Genomic DNA, 20678 nt, shown 5'->3' with positions numbered 1-20678 from the left:
GTTACTGTACCTGACTGCTTAGAAAGCATAAATGCATGTTAGCAAGCAACAAGAGGACCCACGGCTTTAGGTCCTCTCCGAGGGACATGGTGATGAGGATTAATGCCTTACCAAAGGGCACTAGCGCACCGATTTGGTTTCGAACCCGGGTTGCCGGATTACGAGACCACTGCTCTACCGACTGAGCTATCGCGCCTCCTCCTAATAAATCTTCCATTCCTCTCTACTGCCACATGTTCAAGACGTCAATCAACCTTTCCTTTGCTCTCCTCATTGCCAAAGTTACAGAGCCATACAATGCTACCAAAGAAACAAGACATTTAACAGGTCTCTTCCTCTTCTTTTACAACCCTAAACAACTTTTTTTTTCATTGGCGAAATCCGCCTCTATAATAATTTGCCCCATACCACCTGACTGCACTTACTGTTCTTAGGCGTGGGCTTTATATACAACAAAATGAAAGTTTAAAGGGCCAATTCACCCATTTTAGCCTCGACATTGACGCACATTAAAGTTGATCAAGCTTGGGTATATAGAGGGCAGCACACAATTGATTGACAGTTTGAACATGAGGATGTTGAGAGGAATGGAAGAAATTAGGCGGAGGGACAGGATCACCAATGAAGATGTACTGAATAGAGTAAAATAACTTGAGAACTTGAGATCATAATGACTAAACGTGTGATAGGGAGGGATTGAGAAAGAGCTAAAGAGGGCTCTGGTGTGTGGACAAGCCTTTTGGGCAGAACACCTGCGAGAGAAAGAGAGAGAGAGAGAGAGAGAGAGAGAGAGAGAGAGAGAGAAAAGGGAGAGAGAGAGAGAGAGAGAGAGAGAGAGACACACACACACACGCTTAGGCCCGATCCTGTTCCTAGTCTTCATCAACGACGCATTGTCATCCTCAAAATTGGAGCATTGAAAATATGTTGATGATACGACACTAGAGGAAGCGAGACCACGGGATGCGACTGCAGAAACCCACAATACCCTATCTGAACTCAACACCTGGTGCAAAAAACAACGCCATGCAGCTTAATGCCAGCAAATGTCATGTAATGAGAGTAAACTTCGGAAAAACTCAACTCCCTCCGATTAATGTAAGTCTTGGCGACCAAACCCTTGATGAGCTTCAATCAATCAAAACCCTGGGGATACTACTTCAGTCAGATCTGAAATAGAACAGCCATGTCGATAACATGGTGCGTAACGCAAATAGGCGCTTTTACTGTACATGCTAAGAACCCTGAAACCATTCCAATTATCATGGAAAGACTTAATATGCGTTAACACAGGCTATGTTAGGCCTCTTGTTGAATATGCTGCTTCAGTGTGGCATCCAGGCTTTAATAACAAACCAACAAAATGCCCAGATTGAAAGGATCCAGAAACGTGCACTCAAAATTGTACTGGGATCATTGTACTTGACCAACGAAAATGCGCTACAAATTACCAATCTCCAAACTCTAGACACTAGAAGGCGAGAACTTTGCAACAGATTTGCTACATCACTGATAGATTCACCTCAGTTCAGGGACTGGTTGCCACGCCCACGCCAGAATAGATATTCATAATCTCTGAGAAAGGTTGCTCCTTATCCTGCAATCAGATGCAAAACTGATAGATACAAAAGAAGCCCAATTCCATTCTTGGGCGATCTATTGAATGATATGTAACTATGTGATCATCATACATAGTTACACTATTCGCTTTTCACTTAATATATTTGAATTTTCTACCAGTTTGTAAAATGGTATATACTTTGTAATGAGCTCTATCCAGTTCATTGAAAATTCATTGCTGCATCAATCGTAACTGCTAAACATCTTCTCCTCTTCTATTCTCTCCTCTGTTTCTAGCACACACACTCTCTCTCTCTTCTCTCTCTCTCTCTCTCTCTCTCTCTTTCTCCCTCTCCCTCTCTTTGTCTCATATTCTCTGTCTTTCTTTTTCTCTTTCTCAATTTCCCCCTTTTCTCCTATTTTATCGGTCACTCTCTATTTGTCTCTATTGTAACGATTTGAAGCCCTGTTCACAAACCGATCATCACATGATCCGTATAAAAAACCATGAATATTAAAAGTATATCTATATTTTGCTATTGTAAATCTTAACTTATTTTCTGTCAAATTGAAGTAAATTTCCAATATATCATTGTATTTTACTGATCTTTTAAATCTGTTAAAATCACGCAATTATTCACTTTTACAATCCGTTGCAACTATTTTAATAGTCGGTCTGGTTACAAACAATCACGACCCGTTTAAAATCAATGAATTTCGGAGAGGAAATATTTTTACATGTACATATTTATATATATCTTTATATTTTATATTTTTACTATAAACTTGACCGAATTTTTAAAATTTATATCATGTAATTTTTGATTTCACATGTATTTATTGTATTTTGATGTTTTTATCAAATTGTAAAATGTCACACGATTCAGCCTTTGGGCTTCGAGATGATTTTCAAAAAAACAAACCCTTTATATATGTTTCCGTACAAGACAATGTTTCCGAATCCTTCTGCTTCAAGTATGTTATTGATGCTGAAGTTGTTTTGATAACCTTATTTTATATATGAATTATTATTAATTATTCAATCTTGCTTTTTTCCCATTTTAGTCTTATTCATTTGTTCTTACAAGGATTTTCACTTACCTTTTTACTTCATTTCCTATATCCCATTCTCACACAAATTATTTTGCCCATCGTTTTCTTGTTTTAACGTCTCCTCTCCTGTTCCCCCTTCCCCACCCCTCTCTCTCTCCCTCTATCCCCCTCTCTCTCTCTCTCTCTTTCACTCTCTCTCGTTCTCCCTCTCTCCCTCTCTCTCTCTCACTCTCTCTCTCTTTCATTCTCTCTCTCATTCTCCCTCTCTCCCTCTCTCTCTCTCTCACTCTCTCTCTCTTTCACTCTCTCTCATTCTCTCTCTCTCCCTCTCTCTATCCCTGTCTCTTGTGCTCTTTCTTTTCCCCTCTCTCTCTCTCTTCATCCCCCCTCTCTCCCCGACCCTCTCCGTTTCATTTTCATATAACGAAAAACGGGGAAGTTACATGTACATTCAAACTACAGTAAATCACTTGACAACTATATCAAAGGCATACATCAATTTGAATCATTTGTTTTTATAGTAATCTTATCATCAATTTAATGCCAACTAAAATGAAGTACAAAACCAAATATACAAACAAAAATCAGTTTAACAACCAACTGCATATTGCAGATGACGGTATCAAGGGAAATAAACAAAATGTTGTATCCGATTTGAAACTGCTTTGAAAATTCAAAATTATAGATCCATATCATCTAGAGGAAATTGTTGCGAACAAAATGATTGAAATAAAATTGGACACCAACTATTGAAATTACAGCTTCCTTTCATGACGACGTTATTAATTTCTTTCTATCGTCGCCATGGTGATATGATACAGTACGACTCGACGAAAGCGTGAATGACTTCGTCATCGAAAGCGTTAATTTACTGGAAGGCGTGAGCGCGTCCGCCGACGGTGGGGACCTCGACCTCTGGCTTCTCTGGGGCCTCGGTGGGGGTATCGGTGGTGGTCGGGGTAGCCGTGGTGGCGGCTGCTTGGGCCTTCTTGAGCTCTGTTTAACGTGAGAAGGGAGAAGAAAACAGTGGTGATTACAAAATGATATGAGGTAAAGGGCAAGTCCAAGATATTTGTAACCTGGTCTCTTGTACGTCACAAAGTAGTGTAGGGTTCTGAACATCTATATACATTGACATCAGACATGTCTTCTCATTTCATATTTGGTCTGATAACAGTTCTAGTTGGCCTACTAAATTAATACAATCAAGATATATACTTAAGTCTTAGAAGCCGTTTGTGATGTACGGGACCATAGCCTGAACTTGCAAGGTAGTGTTTGAATATAGGCAGATAATTCAAGAGAGGTGTTCTTTCGTGAGACGAGTCCTGAAATGGACTGGTGAACAAAATTATGAATGCAAAGAGAGAACGAGGCTTGACGTTTCGAGCAGGTTGACTGTTCGTCATCATGATAAAAACAAACTTCATCAGCAAGCGACCGGTCAACCTGTTCGGAACGTCGAGCCTCCCCAAAATTACTCAAATTTTTAGCATTATGTCTCGTTTTCCGGCGACCCGGGTTCGAAACCAAATCGATGCGCTTTATCCTTTTGTTGTATTTATTTTCCAATCATATTAAAAAGACAAATAACATATGACATAAAACGAAATGAAACATAACAGAATTAAAAAAAAAAAAATTACATGTGTATATAGATTGCTTAAAAATGATTGGCTGGATTGCCCGTTCAGTGTCATAAAAATATATGACACTGTTCTTCCTGGGGGTCCAGGAAGAAGGTCCCTCGAAGAAGACCTAAAGCAGTCGATCCTCTGGTTGCTTACTATTACAAGGATTAATGCTTTCTTAGCAGTCAGGTAAAATAGCAACCATACAAAAATTATCAAGATATGAAAAATAAAGATGGTAATATCACTCACTGGAACAGAAATCGATGACCTTGGGTTCAACGTCATTGCAGGCAAGCTCCATGGCTGCGCATTCACCCTTTACGACGCGGAGAGCAGCACCTTCCAAGTAGCACATACCGCCGCCATTGGCCATGTCGAGGTAGTTTTCGACCAGGTCACCGTCGTAGCCGGCAATGTCGAACTGCTCGGCGTAGTCGTGGACGTGGTCGATGACCTCGGAGTTGCAACGGTAGCCCTCGCCGCGCTTCTTCTCGGCGAAACCGGAGCAGGATTTGATCAGGTGCTCGTTGACGCTCATCACTGAAAAATAGATAGATATGTAGATAATGATGTTAATAATGATACCAGTACTAATACTTCTACTACTTCTAATACTAATACTAATGATATGATAATAATAATTGAAAATATTACTAAAATCAATAACAATTATAATAATAACAATAACGATAATTGTTTCTTATTTAGCGCTTATTTGTTTATTATTACATCATACTGATCAGAGCGCTGCTACGACAAAATCGGAATGTTATGTTTATGATCAATAAAAGCAAACTATGCACAAAGTTATATAGGCCTACATATTATTAATGAATGTACAAATAGAAATGACAATATATTACCCCATTCATTACACTCTCATATGTTCACATTTTTATCCTGCCTTAGCGTATGGAATACATTGACATATTTGTTTTTGTTTTTATGACTGACGTTTAGCATGAGCTCTTATTCTTAGGACTTACGGAAAGCATCTGAGACGGCAAAGCATGATATGGCGACCACGCACAGTGAGATTACCAGCTTCATCTAAAAAAACACACAATTATTCTATATATTAGATTTAATTTATCCATGGAATAAATAGAAAGAATTTTACCGTTTTCTCATCTACAAGACAGCTTCCAACATGATTTTTTTAAAACCAAACAACAATTCATTGACTTTGAACAAAATTAAAATTGCAGATTACACATTTGATTGTTTATAAAAACAAAACACAAACAAGGTATTGAAAGTATTAATCTAAATTAAAAAGAAAACCTGATATCAGTACAGGTTTCAATGCAAATTTATCGATCATTCGTGGCTGTCATATAGTAGTAGAATTGTTAAAACCTAGTTTTTACTTACCGTTGTTGCCATTTTGAAGATTTGATGATTATGTCTTGGTACAGCTAATTACTTCTTTTCAGGTTCCTTATCGGTTTGTCTTCTAGACTTGAATGATCAGTAGTGGTCACGGACCTCATATTTATACACTTTCCCCAAATCTAGAAAAAAATAAGGTTTGAATTCTAGATTCAAGAGGATTTATTAGAACACACAAGTTGGGCAAAAACGACTGGATATTTGCGATTAAGTTAAAGCTCTTTGCAAGGATGCATGCAATGTTTTAACCTAGCACGAAGCCAGAGAAATGAAACATTGTCCACTCCATTCGTGGACTAATGTTTTCGAGGCTTTGCAAATAATCCACTTACCTTGATTTAATTTTCCCAGACGGTTGGTTCTTTGTTCGGAATATTAATCGCCTTGGCTTGTAGCTCAAGCTTAATGTGCGTCAATATCGAGGCCAAAATGGGTGGATTGGCCCTTTAAACTTTCATTTTTGGATATTGTGTGGGGGTAATGAGAGACCACACCCAACATCAGTCAGTACAGTCAGGTGGTATGGGGCGAATTATTATGGGGGCGAAACTCCGCTAATTTAAAAAAAAAGGGATTTAGGGTTGTAAATCAAAGGAAAATCTTGTCATAATTATGTACGGTTTGTAGAGTAGCATTGTATGGCTCCAAATTAAACTTGGACAACATTATTAGGTGAGCAGAGGAAAGGTTGATTGGCAGTTTGGAAATGTTACCTAGAGAGGAATGAAAGGAATTACTGCAGGTGCATGGACAGGGTCACCAATGCAGAAGTTCTGGAGAGAGAGAGAGAGAGAGAGAGAGAGAGAGAGAGAGAGAGAGAGAGAGAAAGAGAGATGAAGAGAGATAGAGAGATGGGGGGAGGTTTGGGGGGGGGGGTCGTTAAACAGTAAATGCGACAATTGCTTCAAGTCAACTTTATAAGCTAACTACATTCCTAATTTTAGCCCCGACCCTCAACCCTAAAACCTAATTGCATCCCTTACCTTTAAAGAGAAGGTTGAGTTCTGGGAAGAGGTGAAAAATAATTTGTGAGCATTACTCATTCTTATTATGCAAGTGTGGAAGAACATCAGTTAAGACATGTTCCCTGAAAAGCATGGCTCTTCAAATGCCTTCATATTCTAAATATGCATGTTACATCGTAAAAATCGGGGGGCCGGCTTTTTACGCCACGTGTTCGTGTAGTCCCATATACATCTTTCTGTGCAAGTGTTTGTAACTTTACCAAGACTTGGCCAAATTTCTTATCATTTTGATGATTCCAGAACCTTGCAATACACACAAATTCTTATATGCTAGATGATCAACCTTTTCTGGTTGGTTCCACACCGTTTCTTTCACAATGCAATCGCATGACCAGAACTCAACTTTATCTTTAACTGCGTATCTTCTCTTCTCTTTTACTAAATAAATCCCCAAGCAATTCTGCCAGTCCAAATGTTGGGTCGAAACTTCACAATTTTTTTTTTAAATAGTTTTTATAGTAGAACATCAATACACAAATATATAATAATCAATTTCCTTCAAATACCTTAATAACTTTTGTTATTATTCGCTTGAAGAGAAGTTTGATTTCAGGGAAAAATGACAAAATTTTGTGAGCTTTCTCATTCTTTGAATGTCAGTTTTTAAGAATTGATAAGAGAAACGTCCCTCTTTATAATCCCGATATGTTAAAGAATATAGTAGCTGAAAAGTTTGGACCAAACTCTCATGCCACGTGTATCATCATCGTCATCACCATCATCGCCATCATCATCATCATCTTCATCCTCATCATCATTATCATCATCATCATCATCATCAGCATCCTCCTCATCTGCATTGTCAAAACCATCATCCTTTAATTTGTGTTTTCAATTTCTTATCCATCCTGCTTAATAAATAAATGTCTTTATCTATTTCATGAGTTTTTTGCTGGGGCTGTCTTATTTTCAAGCAATCTGCTTACATTGACAGTCCTTTTTTACGCAAACAATTGTATAATGTTTGATGAAATTTAGTATTAATTAATTAATTTATTTATTTATTTATTTGACATATTTATACAGGATAAAAAAGAGACAATCGAATCAGCAAAGCTGTTTTTCATCGATGTCCTGTTAACATGATTAAACATTTCCGATTCTAACCAATGGGATTTTTTTTTTCTTCATTACATCAGTCAAAAAATACACAAAATGCTTTAAAATGCAAGAAAAACACAATATAAGAAATTCGTTTGAAAGAAGTTAATGAATGACCAATTAATGACACTTTATCATTTCGTTTTCAAAATAACAATTGTTATATATATTTGCTTATTCATGATTCACTGCCAGGAAATACTTATTCTATTTTACATTGATATTGTTATCGATTTTGTTAATACTTATATGAATGCAGAAAAAAATCGAATCAAATCAAATCCAATAAACCCATTTCTGTATACAATGCATGTGATATGGTAAGCTTCGTATGATCATGTTCTTTTTCTTTATTTTTGTGAAGGTATTCCTTGTTTGAATATGCACTTTGTTTCTAATGAATGGCGCTTTATAAATGTATTATTTACGACATGAAACCGATTTTTGTTTTTCCCTCCATGCACTGACTGTGACCTCGCATGTGCGAGGCGGGTCAGAAATACTTTAACAAAAGGGAGGAAAACAAAGTTATTACATTTTCGGAGTGTGTTGTCACTGCAGAATTCTCTAGTGATAGTTTCCTGTTTCACAGGTTCATGGGTTAAATTATACACTTTGCCAATAGTCAACCCAACCATCTATTGAGCAATATTTTCGTATTTTGCCCAACAGTTGGTCAAGATTTTCCCAACAAGTGGGCTACCCTAGTTGGGCGATTGAAGGGTCATATCTTTTGCCGACATTTTGGTCAGAATACGAAACAATTATGCACGTGTGAAGTAGGGTACTTGCGTTTACCAATACCACTGGGCAAAATATTGCCCAATAGATGGTTGGGTTGACTATAAGCACAACGTTGGGCAAAGTGTTGAAAAAATATTGCCCAATCTTTTCACAGTGTACAAGATTGACTTGTTAACTTTTCTATCAGAAGTGATTTGATAAGTGATATTTCGGATAGTTTAATCGGGCCTCATTGTCAAAGGATAACTCGAATGAAAACGAAACCAAAGCAATGAATCATTCATCATAATACTCAAAAGAAAAATGGCCAATTCATTTGTTCATATGTTTTTAGTTTGGTTCTTTGTTTGTTTTTAGTTAGCCTATGTTTATTTCGGTTATATACGGTTTTGATGAGACAATATTTATCTAAATAAATGACACTAACTAGAATGACCATGTAGTAATATCATGTTCATCGCAAATTGTATTATAAATACATCATTTATAATGGGATTTTCCGTCAAATTTGCTTTGTTGATGTTTCCGTTGATGTCTTTTGAGGCATTGTATATTTCCGCCTCATTAATATTGGCAATATTTTAACAGATTATTTTTAAGAATCGTAAGAATAGTTATGAAAAAATAGAAAGGAAACATTCATGTTTGAAATATGTAAAATCAATATATCCCATAGAAACGTAATGTGTAGACGAATAAGGCATTACAATGAGAGTTACTTGTTATACTTTAATAATTCCAAGAGTTTAATTCAATAATTTACTTTGTCACTACGACTTAAATCCCAACAAATATCTAGAATGCAAAAACCTGTAGAAATGTTAGGGCCTCCCGATTTGCAACCCTGCGAGATAGGCCTATGCTTATAGGATACATACAAGTTCATATACATGTAATATCAGTCATTTTAATATATGGAACATAATGTTTAAGGTTTATACCTTGATACTACTTAGGAATGGTATTCATTATATTTAGTTAAATTTTAGTAAAAGATCATTTTGATAACTTAATTGTCCAAATGTTTATGTCAGGATTATTCGACTGTGCATAAATGTAATGTTTTAATTCAATCATTTCGCGGCATAGCACTTTTGTCTGTTCCGCTCGCGAAACTTCGCAGAAATGTCTTGCTAGCGAAGTTATATGTTTCACTGTTCGCAACAAAAATGACTCTTCGTAATAAATTAATTATTATCCTTCTTTCCCTTTTCTTTCCATGTCTCTTCTCCTTTCTCTATCTTTATCAGTTTGTTTCGTTTATGTCTGTCTGTTTCCCTATATTTCTTTCTTTCTTTCTCTCCCCTATCTTTCTTTTTCTCTTTCTCTTTCTCCTTCTCTCTCTCTCTCATCCGCCCTCTCTTTTTATCTCATCACATATCCTCGCTCTCTCTCTTTTTTTCTTCTCTCTCTCTCTCTCTCGCTCTCTCTCAATCGGATGTTCTTTTTTTTTCTTACGTTATCAATCTCTCTACATATTTGTAACATACACTTACCAATCACTTTATTTTATAGTTCTTCGTCGCAAAATTAAACATCAATGTCTTCATCATCACAATTCAAACAAAGTCAAATAAAAATGATCAAAACACGTTTGAATATTTTTTTTTATTTTAATGAACGTTTTTACTTATCTTTGAATAATCATAAATAAGCGAAAGAAAACAAAATATACATAAAAATCACGATCTTGTTTATTGATGTTAAGACACAAAACCTACGCGGGGAAATAATTAGTAACTTCAGATCACTAGTAAGAGAGATGTTGATCAATAAGTTCTATTCTTCTGAATGTGCATCCTAATCGACCGCTGTTATCATGGTGATGTTACCATGACGTTAGAGTTTGAGACGGTGAAGTGAGTGTTGGTCTAGACAGTGGTAGGTGGTAAAGCTGTTGTAGCTGTTCCGGTTGTTGGACCTATTGTTGTTGCTGGTGTGGTGCCCACTGCGCCTTTTCATCAATTACCGTTTAATACCATGGTGATAAGATGACTGGTTGGATGTCGGAGTTTGAGAATTGAAGAGGATGTTGGTCTAGACAGTAGTAGCTGTATGGTCAAGCTGCTGAAGTTGTTTCGGCTGATGTACCGTGTGTTGTTGCTCGTGTGGTGCCAACTGCGCATTTTCATCAATAACCGTTACCTTGGTGATAAGATGACTGTTTGGATGTCGGAGTTTGAGAACTGAAGAGGATGTTGGTCTAGACAGTAGTAGCTACATGGTCAAGCTGCTGAAGTTGTTTCGGCTGATGTACCGTGTGTTGTTGCTCGTGTGGTGCCAACTGCGCATTTTCATCAATTACTGTTTAATACCATGGTGATAAGATGACTGGTTGGATGTCGGAGTTTGAGAATTGATAATGATGTTGGTCTAGACAGTGGGAGCTGGCATACCTGTCGTGGGTGCAGCAGTTTGTGGGCGCTGTGTTGTCGCCGGCAGAGTTGGGGGAGGAATTGCATTCTGTAGGGCTGTAAAATGAATGGGGGAAAGGTATGTAGACTGTTAAGATATTTCCAAAAGGACGGGAATGAGTTCCAACGAAATTCTGTTGCAAGTTAGATATACATAATATGGGTCATCGGTTAGTGCAAAACAGTCATCGATTGGTTCAAATTTTCCAATGCTGGAACGTGCAACTGTCATTATAATTATGAAGAAGTCAACCATTCTTGATCATGGAATTGCTTGAAAATAAGCAAAACATTTGCATTAGAGATTTTCTTTTTGCACATTTTGTCTCTAAAATCTCAAACCTCGAACGACTAGGCACACATAACTCGGCAATGTGTTCATAATCACACCAAAAAAGTACACTGAACACGAAAGAAGAGGATGAGGAGAAGGAAGAAGGGGAAAGGAGAAGGAGAAATAAGTAGAAAAAGAAAGAAAAAGGCGAAGAAGGAGAAAATTGGTAATAAAAAGAAGAATGAGTGAAAGAGAAGAAGACTCCTTTCCTCTCTTTCTTTCCCTTCTTTTCTTTTCCCCCTTTCCCCTCCCCGTAGCAGTAGTTAGCTACCCCCCCGAAATGTTCATCTTTCGAAAGGACAAAAACAATTACTCACTTGCGCACATATCGACGACCCTTGGAGTAAAGGCATCGCACACGAGCTCCATGGCGGCACAGCCCCCGACGACTTTGCGTAGCTCGGATCCTTCCAGGTAACAGAGTTGGTTGTTGTCGGCCTGTTTGAGGAACGTCTCCACCAGGTCGCCGTCGTACCCAGGCCCCGCCCCCTGCACCCCCTCGGCGAAGTCGTGCACGTGATCGAGGACTTCGGAGTTACAACGATGGCCCTCTCCGCTCTTCTTCTCTTGGTATCCGAGGCAAGATTTGATCAGGTGATCATTGATACTTTGTCGTGCTATAAACAAGAAAAGGATGATAATAATGGTAATAATGATATTAAGGATGATAACAATGATGATAATAGCAATAATGATAACAATTTTAATAATAATAATAATGATGATAATAATAATGATAATACTTATAGTAATAATAATGAATTTGTGTACTAAAGAAAACATCAACAGCTTCAATGCGGTGCTTTCTGAGGTACACATTTACACGTGGGTAAAGAGTAGCAAATTTGGATTAATGTCTTGCAAAGGCGAACCCTCAACCCTTATTTTAAAAGTCAAGTGAATGAACCGCTACAACACAACAGTCCCCTCCCACATTCCCAACGGACCTAATAATATTTTATTTTTGTTTTTACAATGTGAACCTTTTACAATCCCAGTAGCCAATTGACACAATCTCTGGTTTGGCACGGGCGCTGATAGACACAAATAATCGGTAAACTCAGTGTACCATAATTACGAATTTGTAAAGCATTAGAATGAACCACATTGGTCAATTAAATGAAAAGCTGGAATTTGGTCAATAAACTAAATTTACTTGTCCTCCCGTCTCTACTTATCTACGGAAGGCACGAAAGCTCAAAGAATAGTCTTTTTTCTTACAGGAGCTCCACAAAATCAAATAAATGTAAAAAATAATGGATAATTGTCCATTCGTTGATGAATCTAGAAAACTTACGGAATGCTTCTAAGAAGGTGATGTATGATACAGCAATCAGGCATAGTACAATGGTTAGTTTCATCTGAAGAAAATAAAACATGAAAAGAGGAAAATATTCATTATACTTGTTACACTTGATAAGGAAGAGTTTGGCGAGAGCGACTTCCCAACAAACTACTGCAAATTACTGACCACTCGATGGTATAATTTTATTAAACTCTTTGGTTCTCAGAATTTAAGATCTATATTTTATTTGTTTTTGTAAGGATAATATGCAGGATATGGGCAACATCAATAAATATTTAATGGAACATTAAAACCAGAATTTGCAACAGTTGGACAAGAACATTTTCCGGAATAAAATGCAGGAATAAAATATCACTAGACTTCAGATTAACTTCGTTTAAAAAGAATTCAAAGAACTGATACTTAATGACAAATCATTAATGAATAGATTATATTTTACTTACAGTTGTAGCCATTTTAGATAAGCAAGTTAACTAGAGTTTCCCTGATGACTTCTCAAATTGTTTCGACTGTTGCTGGCGTCTGGACTTGAATGAACCGAAATCATCAACCTGCTCATATTTATACTCTTCTCAAGATATTTGTCTTTGAAATATACAATGCTTCAATCATTAAATTCTAGAAGATGAAAGAAAGAGAAATGCATGTCCAATGCCAGCGACTGTTTAATAAGATTAAGACATTGTTCGCTGTGAGGACAGAGGGTGAAGTCAGAGGATTTGGCAGTTGTCCATTTATAGCAAGGGATTTTATTCTGTACTTGTCAGAGGCACCGCAAATGCTATATTAAAGCGTTTCTCATTTTCTCCTTCAGAGTATGATCTCGCTCTTTGTTTCTTTGTATTCGCAAAAGCTTTGATTTTTTCAGCTTAAATATGGGATTTACATGAGCTTTCTTGCTGCTTTTATAAATTCATTTTACTTAAAAAAATTGAGGTCAAGAAATATGGCCATATTAAAGGGTTAGTTGAGTTTTGTTGCAGAAGGCGCTACACAAAATATTTGTTTTGGTGAGATAATGAAAAGTTGAATGTCAAATTTAAAATGACCTAATAATCTTTGATTGAACAAAATCAGTTCAGAGGCGGCTGAACTATCCATAAATATAACGATTTCTAATATTTGTGGTGCCCCACAAATATTCGATAATTTAAACTAGCCGTTGAAAAAACGAGATAGCGCCTTATACGTTTTATTCCAGCCAATGCCGATGTTGGCTTTTTGTTGGCCTTTTCGTGTTGGTTATATATAATACGCACAACCAACCGGCCAGTGTATTGTTTTTATTAATTAACGGTCACCGTATTTTTCGTAAAGTTGAGCTGAATTGGATTGATCGTATTGGCTACATTTCCCACATTTGGAGGTCAAAAATACTCTCATAGCAATTTTAGGTCCTTATAAAGAACACTAGAAATGTCATTAATAAGTTTAAGAGCAATAACCAAGCACTTTGAAGGCATTTGCGGTTTGAAACAAGAACTCAACTATCCCTTTAAAAGTCAGGTAGTTAAGAACTAGTCCGAAATAAGAGAGTTTTACTTTTCTTTTCATATCAGAACTCAGAGGCACCACCAGTGTTCAGCGTTTGATTCTCTTTTTATATTCAGAATGCTTTAGATTTTTAACTTAAGTATTGGCATTTGAAGTACAGGATTTGCACACATTTTCCTACTGCTTTTATCAGTTCCTTTACTTGTATATTGAGATTAAGCCTATGGCCGCAGTATTAGGACATTGGGTTTGGAAATATTCCAAAGTCTGAAATATTGCCTCATTGTCAAAGGAAACTCGAATTAAAAAACTATTAATCCAAAACAAAATGGCCAATTCATTTTTTTCTTTTGTTTTTGTTTGTTTGTTTGTTTTAGTTGTTTGGGTATAGGCCTTTACGGTTTTGATTTAGACTTTATTCATTTATTGAAATTATTCAGAATTATCCTGTAGTATCATGTTCGTCACAATTTGTATTATAAATACAAAAATATAATAGGATTATTCGTCAACTGTGTTTTAATAATATTTCCGTTGGTGTCCTTTGGTTTTTTTCGCCTCATTAATATCGGAAATATTTTGAGAAATTAATTTTTAGAACTGTCTGGAGACGATAAATGAATAATTACAGAAAAATGTGAGGAAACATTCATGTTTGAAATATGTGAAATCGATACATTCCATAGAAACGGTATGTGTAGAAAAATAAGGCATTTAATATATCGGGGGTTACTTTACTTAATTCCAAGAGTTTAATTCAGTAATTCACTTGTTCAGGCTGCCTTGAATCCTATTGAATAGATAGGGTGCAAAAACCTGTAGAGATTTTAGAGTTTCCCGAATTGCTTCTCTGTTCGATATGATTATAATATATATATATATATATATATATATATACATGTATATCGGTCATTAAAGGTATAGACCAGTTCTGGTCATGCGATTGTATTATGAAAGAAACGTTGTGGAATCGATCAGAAAAGGTTGATCATCTGGCATATAAGTATTGGTGTGTACTGCATGGTTCTGGAATCATCAAAATGATAAGAAAATTTGGCCCAGTCTTGGTAAAGTTACAAGCACTGTACACAAAAAGATGTATATGGGACTACGCGATATCTATCCAGTCCGAAGAGGTATAATAATTTACCAAATATATCAATTGGTAGGCGGTTTCCCGGAAAAACTGTATCATCACGTATTAGTCAAAACATATTCTTTCACATGATTGGTAACAAGAGCTTCCGATTCTTCGTTTGAGAGGGTCACGTGGGGGCACGTCCAAAACTGGTCTATACCTTTAAGCCAGTTTACAGTTGCAGTCTGAGCATGAACAGATAAATGTCATTGCAGAAAGAAATTGTGAAGGACACGCAGGTAAAATACTGGATACGTGCTCATGAAAGTTATGTAATCATTATCCATTTATGCATATTAAGCAGTGTACTCCATGATACACAGGTGGAAGTATTCTTTGAAAAGGGGAAACAAATGCTATTTATGTAGCACCTCCATCGCTGTAGGAGTGATTATTTCAAAATGTACGAAGTGGGACCTCTTCATGTTTTGAAGATATGCGGATATTCGGGGTCATTGAGACATGTGCTAAGCGTGAACTGGTCTCTTAAATGGATAGTTGAGTTTTGTTGCAGAGGGCGCTACACAAAATAATTTGTTTGTGAGATAATGAAAAACTGAGTGTCAAATTTGAAAGAACATACAATTTAAATGACAAAATCATCTTTGTTTGATCAAAATCGGTTCAGAGACGGCTGAAATATCCATACATATAACGATTCCTAATACTAGTCTAATATTTGTGTACCACCACAAATATTACATAATTTGAAGAAAAAAAACCGTTGAAAAAACGAAATAGCTTCTTTTACGTCGTATTTCAGTCAGCCAATGCCGACGTTGGCTTTTTTGTTGGCATTTTCGTGTTGGTTATATTATGCACAACAAGCTGGCCCATGTATTGGTATTTTTAATTAAATAATTAATTAACGGTCACCGTATTTTTTTAAAAGTGTAGCTGAATTATGATCGTATTGGATAAATTTCACACATTTTGGGGTCTAAAATTACCTTCATAGCAATTTTAGGTTCTAAAAGGGCACTAGAAATGTCATAGATAAGAAACAGAGCAATAACCATACACTTTGAAGGCATTTGCGATCTGAAAACAGAACTCAACTATCCCCTTAATTGAACATAATGTAAAGGGTATACCTAGGCACAGTTCAGGAATAGTATAGTATTAATGACTGCTTTGAGAGAAATAGTTGTTTTATTACGCTCAAGGGAAGGTTAGAATTGTGCTATTCCCCGAGGCTTGCCGAGGGGAATAGCCCAATTGTAACCTTCCCGAGAGCGTATGAAAACAACTATTTCTCGAATATTAAAGCAGTCATTAATACTTTTATATGCCGAAAAAAATAGACTAAAAAATGAAAAATTAAAAATATTTATCATTTTTGTCGAAGACGGGATTTGAACCCTCGCGTACAACAAGAGGTGTACCGAAAACCAACGCTTAGACCACTCGGCTATGGCCCGCCGTTAACACGCATGGCAGTTTTCTCCAATATATACATTAAAATGGATTGAAACCGGCTTCGCGTGTGATGAATGCTTCGCAAAAGCTCCATATACGGACTCTTCTTTTACTTTTGCAATGCATATTGGCACGAACTTAGATCAAGATCTATCGGCAGATGTTGTTTTTTTGTTTTTGGAAGTTTATTTTCGTCTTCATGTCAACAATGCAAGATAAAATTGTCGGTAAGATCGATCGAGATTCAATTGTATTGAAATTACCGACCAATCCTTCGCACACATACGGCATCCTCCATCGCTCAAACCATTTTTTAACATGTAAACCTATGAGGTAACCATGGAGGCTGACCAACTTTTTTTAATAACCATGGTTATTAAAAATATTGAAATGTTTTATGCATGGTTACCGAGAATTTTACAGGAACAGTTGAAGTTTATGAATGCAATTCGACCAATCAGATGGCTGGATTTCTTAAGTGAGGTATATAATATTGATTATATCTAGTTATATTCGAGTAAAAGATCACTTTGTATTGAATTATTGTCAAAGCTTTATGTCACCATTCTTGGACTGTGCATGAATGTAATATTTCATTTCAACCATTTCGCAGGATGATACTTTTGTCTGTTTCTCTCACGAAATATCGTGGACATTTCTTGCTCGCTAAGTTACTTGTTTTACTGTAAGCAACAAGAATAAATCTTTATAGTGACTGAATTACTATCCTTCTTTCTCTTTATCTTACATTTCATTTTATCTTGCTTTTTGTCTATCATTTTGTTGTGTTTCTGTCTGTCTGTTACTTATATTTCTGTTTTTCTTTTTCTCTTTATCTATCTCTTTCTTTTTATCTTTCTCTTTCTCTCCCTCTCTCTCTCTCTCTTCTGCACTGTCTTCTATCTCATCACACATTCATTCTCTCTCTCTCTCTCTCTCTCGCTCTCTCTTTCTCTCTCTCTCCCTCTCTTACTCTCTCTATCTCACTTTCTCGCTCTGTCTCTCTCTTACTCTGTCTCTCTCTCTCTCTCTCTTACTCTCTTACTCTCTCTATCTCACTTTCTCTCTCCACCTCTCTCTCTCTATATATATATATATATCTTAATCTATCTCTATTACAACTTACACTCATCAATCACTAAATTTTATAGTTCTTCCTCGCAAAATCAAACATCATTTTTTAGCATCACAGTTCAAACACAATAAAGTAATACATTTCAAAACATGTTTGAACATCATTTTTTTCGTTAACATTTTTTATTCATCTTTGAATAATCATAAATTAGCGAAAGAAAACAATATATACATACAAATCACAATCTTATTTCTCAATATTAAGACACAAACCCTACGTGCAGGGAATTAATAAGTAACTTCCGACCACTAGTAAGAGAGATATAGATCAATAAGTTCTATTCTTCTGAATTTGAATCCTCATCATCATCCGTTGTTACCATAATGATGAGATGGGAGATGACTGGTTGGACGTTAGAGTTTGAGATGGTGAAGTGTTGGTCTAGACAGTGGTAGGTGGTAAAGCTGTTGTAGCTTTTCCGGTTGTTGGACCTTGTGTTGTTGCTGGTGTGGTGCCCACTGCGCTTTTTCATCAATTACCGTTTAATACCATGGAGATAAGATGACTGGTTGGATGTTGGAGTTTGAGAATTGATGAAGATGTTGGGCTAGACCATGGGAGCAGGCATACCTGCCGTGGGTGCAGCGGTTTGGGGGCGCTGTGTTGTTGTCGGAAGAGTTGGGGGAGGAATTGCATTCTGTAGGGCTGTAAAATGAAACGGGGAAAGGTACGTGGATTGTAATTATAAGGGTATTGCCAAATGAACGGAAATGAGTTCCAACGGAATTCTGTCGCAAGTTGGATATACATGAATGCCGTATGGGTCATCGGTTAGTGCAAATCAGTCATCAATTGGTTCAAATTTTCCAATGCTGGACAGTGCAACTGCCATCATGATTTTGATCAAGGTTTTTTTGTTTTCATAATCATAATGGCAGTTGCACTTCCCAGCATTGGAATATTTGTAAACTAGTAAAACATTTGTAGCAGAATTGTGCTGGAGATTGTTTTTGCAATTTTGTCACTCAAATCTCAAACAGTATGTTACACCACAATTCCATTCTGGGATACGTACGCACCCTTGCCCCCCCCCCCCTCCCTCTCTCTCTCTCTCTCTCTCTCTCTCTCCGTACCCGTTGCTATGCCCCCTGAAATGTACATCTTTCGTGAGGACTAAAATCAAAACTTATGCTAATTACTCACTTGAGCACTCATCGACGACCCTTGGAGTAAAGGCATCGCACACGAGCTCCATGGCGGCACAGCCCCCGACGACTTTGCGTAGCTCGGATCCTTCCAGGTAACAGAGTTGGTTGTTGTCGGCCTGTTTAAGGAACTTCTTGACCAGGTCGCCGTTGTACCCAGGCCCCGCCCTTTGTACCCCCTCGGCGAAGTCGTGCACGTGATCGAGGACCTCGGGGTTACAACGATGGCCCTCTCCTCTCTTCTTCTCTTTGTATCCGAGGCAAGACTTGATCAGGTGATCGTTGATACTTTGTCGTGCTATAAAAAAGAAAAGATGATAATAATGGTAATAATGATATTAAGAATGATAAGAAAGGATAACAATAATGATAATGATAACAATACTACTTCTTATAATGAAAATGGTGATAATAACAATAATAAGAATAACATGTGAATCACATTGGTTAACTAAACGAAAAATTTAAATGTTATCATTTAATGAAATGCACTCGTCCTCCCATCCCTACGTTTTGGATGGAAGTCAATGAAGAACAATGGATGGTTATCTTTTTCTTTATTACTGCACATTATTAAAGGTACTATGTCCCTTTTGCAGCCAACCTCAAATGCTGTAGAACTTTGCAGGAATTATGAATATGTCATGTATGTCCTATTTGTGAAATTTAAACGTTAGCAGTGTCCTCATATTCAATTAATGCAAGGAAAACCGTTTACTTGCTAGACTTCACTGTCAGACACTATTGAGTGACTGACTGGCTTTTTTCTTCTTTGGTAATAACATACATGAAAAGAGTTGTAAAGGGTACATGAGCATTTGTCTACATCAATAACCCACTTCTTGTGATGGCCAAGATTAAACTGATTGAATCTTTGCGCAGCATAAAACGTATGACCATTCTGTACAATTGTCTGAAAATCAAGACTATTACTTTTGGGCTCTATAGCCCTAAAGTCAATTTGACAACTAATAGTTGTTATTTTCCCATTTGAAGACATTTTCAAGCCCCACCTTTTTTAGGGAAGTTCTAAATTAGTATTATATTTCAAATGCAGTTGGAATTTAACTTTTTCATTTTTTTGGCCTGCAAATGGGACATAGTCCCTTTAAGTAAAAAATAAAATGTCAAAAGTAATAGATGAATCATGAAAACTTACGGAATGCTTCTGAGAAGGTGATGTATGATACAGCAATTAGGCATAGTGCAACGGTAAGTTTCATCTGAAGAAGAAAAAAAACATAATAAATAGGAAACTATTCATTATATACTTGTTACACTTGATTATGAAGAATGCAACGAGTGCGACTTCCCAACAAATTACTGACCACTTGGTATAATTTCATTCAATTCTTTGATTCTCAGAATGTAAGATCTTTATTTTTGTTTCGAAAGTATGTTCCCTGAGAATAATATGCGGGGTATGGGCAACATGATAAATATCAAAAAATATCACAACGTAATGCAAAACTAAACCAGAAATTAAAAAGGTTTAACTAGATAAATTTCCGGAATAATATGCAGCAATTAAAAAAGACTCACTAGACTTCAGATTAAAATTCACAACAGTGATTGAGGATTAATCATTAATGAATAGATTATATTTACTTACAGTTGTAGCCATTTTAGATAAGCAAGTTAACTAGAGTTTCCCTGATGACTTCTCAAGTTGTTTCTACTCTTGTTGGCTTCTGGACTCGAATGATCCAAAATTATCAACCTGCTCATATTTATACTCTTCTCAAGATATTTGTCTTTGACATATACAATGCTTCAATTGTTTA

The 20678-nt window shown here is 36.6% G+C and overlaps 2 protein-coding genes across 3 annotated transcripts; both read right to left on the bottom strand.

Annotated features, from left to right (window-relative positions):
- Positions 1 to 3150: 3150 nt before the first annotated feature.
- Positions 3151 to 5687, bottom strand: LOC115926544. The gene is made up of 4 exons (XM_030991337.1): positions 5622 to 5687; positions 5234 to 5297; positions 4497 to 4787; positions 3151 to 3609 (listed from the first exon to the last, which is right to left on the bottom strand). Exons 1-4 carry the CDS (start codon positions 5631 to 5633, stop codon positions 3482 to 3484), a joined length of 495 nt encoding a protein of 164 aa, XP_030847197.1. The 5' UTR covers positions 5634 to 5687; the 3' UTR covers positions 3151 to 3481.
- A 5050-nt stretch (positions 5688 to 10737) lies between these two features.
- LOC115926543 lies at positions 10738 to 20570 on the bottom strand. 2 transcript variants are annotated; one of them, XM_030991336.1, is made up of 4 exons: positions 20507 to 20570; positions 20054 to 20117; positions 18893 to 19192; positions 10738 to 10980 (listed from the first exon to the last, which is right to left on the bottom strand). In XM_030991336.1, the coding sequence occupies exons 1-4, from the start codon at positions 20516 to 20518 to the stop codon at positions 10883 to 10885; spliced, it is 474 nt and encodes a 157-aa protein (XP_030847196.1). In that variant the 5' UTR covers positions 20519 to 20570; the 3' UTR covers positions 10738 to 10882. The 2 variants fall into 2 exon arrangements, with proteins under 2 accessions (XP_030847196.1, XP_030847195.1); XM_030991335.1 differs by lacking the exon at positions 10738 to 10980 and adding an exon at positions 18128 to 18394.
- Between the last annotated feature and the right edge of the window lie 108 nt (positions 20571 to 20678).

This window comes from Strongylocentrotus purpuratus, unplaced genomic scaffold (genome assembly GCF_000002235.5).
Source record: "Strongylocentrotus purpuratus isolate Spur 01 unplaced genomic scaffold, Spur_5.0 spur5_scaffold_2, whole genome shotgun sequence".
Classification (NCBI taxonomy): domain Eukaryota; kingdom Metazoa; phylum Echinodermata; class Echinoidea; order Camarodonta; family Strongylocentrotidae; genus Strongylocentrotus; species Strongylocentrotus purpuratus.
This window is presented reverse-complemented; position numbering and strand designations above follow the sequence as displayed.

Coding starts and splice junctions, on each gene's coding strand:
- LOC115926544 (XM_030991337.1), bottom strand. Junction 4,788..5,233: donor TGCCGTCTCAGATGCTTTCC/GTAAGTCCTAAG, acceptor TCTATTTTTCAG/TGATGAGCGTCAACGAGCAC. Junction 3,610..4,496: donor GGTCATCGATTTCTGTTCCA/GTGAGTGATATT, acceptor CACGTTAAACAG/AGCTCAAGAAGGCCCAAGCA.
- LOC115926543 (XM_030991336.1), bottom strand. Junction 19,193..20,053: donor CACCTTCTCAGAAGCATTCC/GTAAGTTTTCAT, acceptor TCTTTTTTATAG/CACGACAAAGTATCAACGAT. Junction 10,981..18,892: donor GGTCGTCGATGAGTGCTCAA/GTGAGTAATTAG, acceptor TTCATTTTACAG/CCCTACAGAATGCAATTCCT.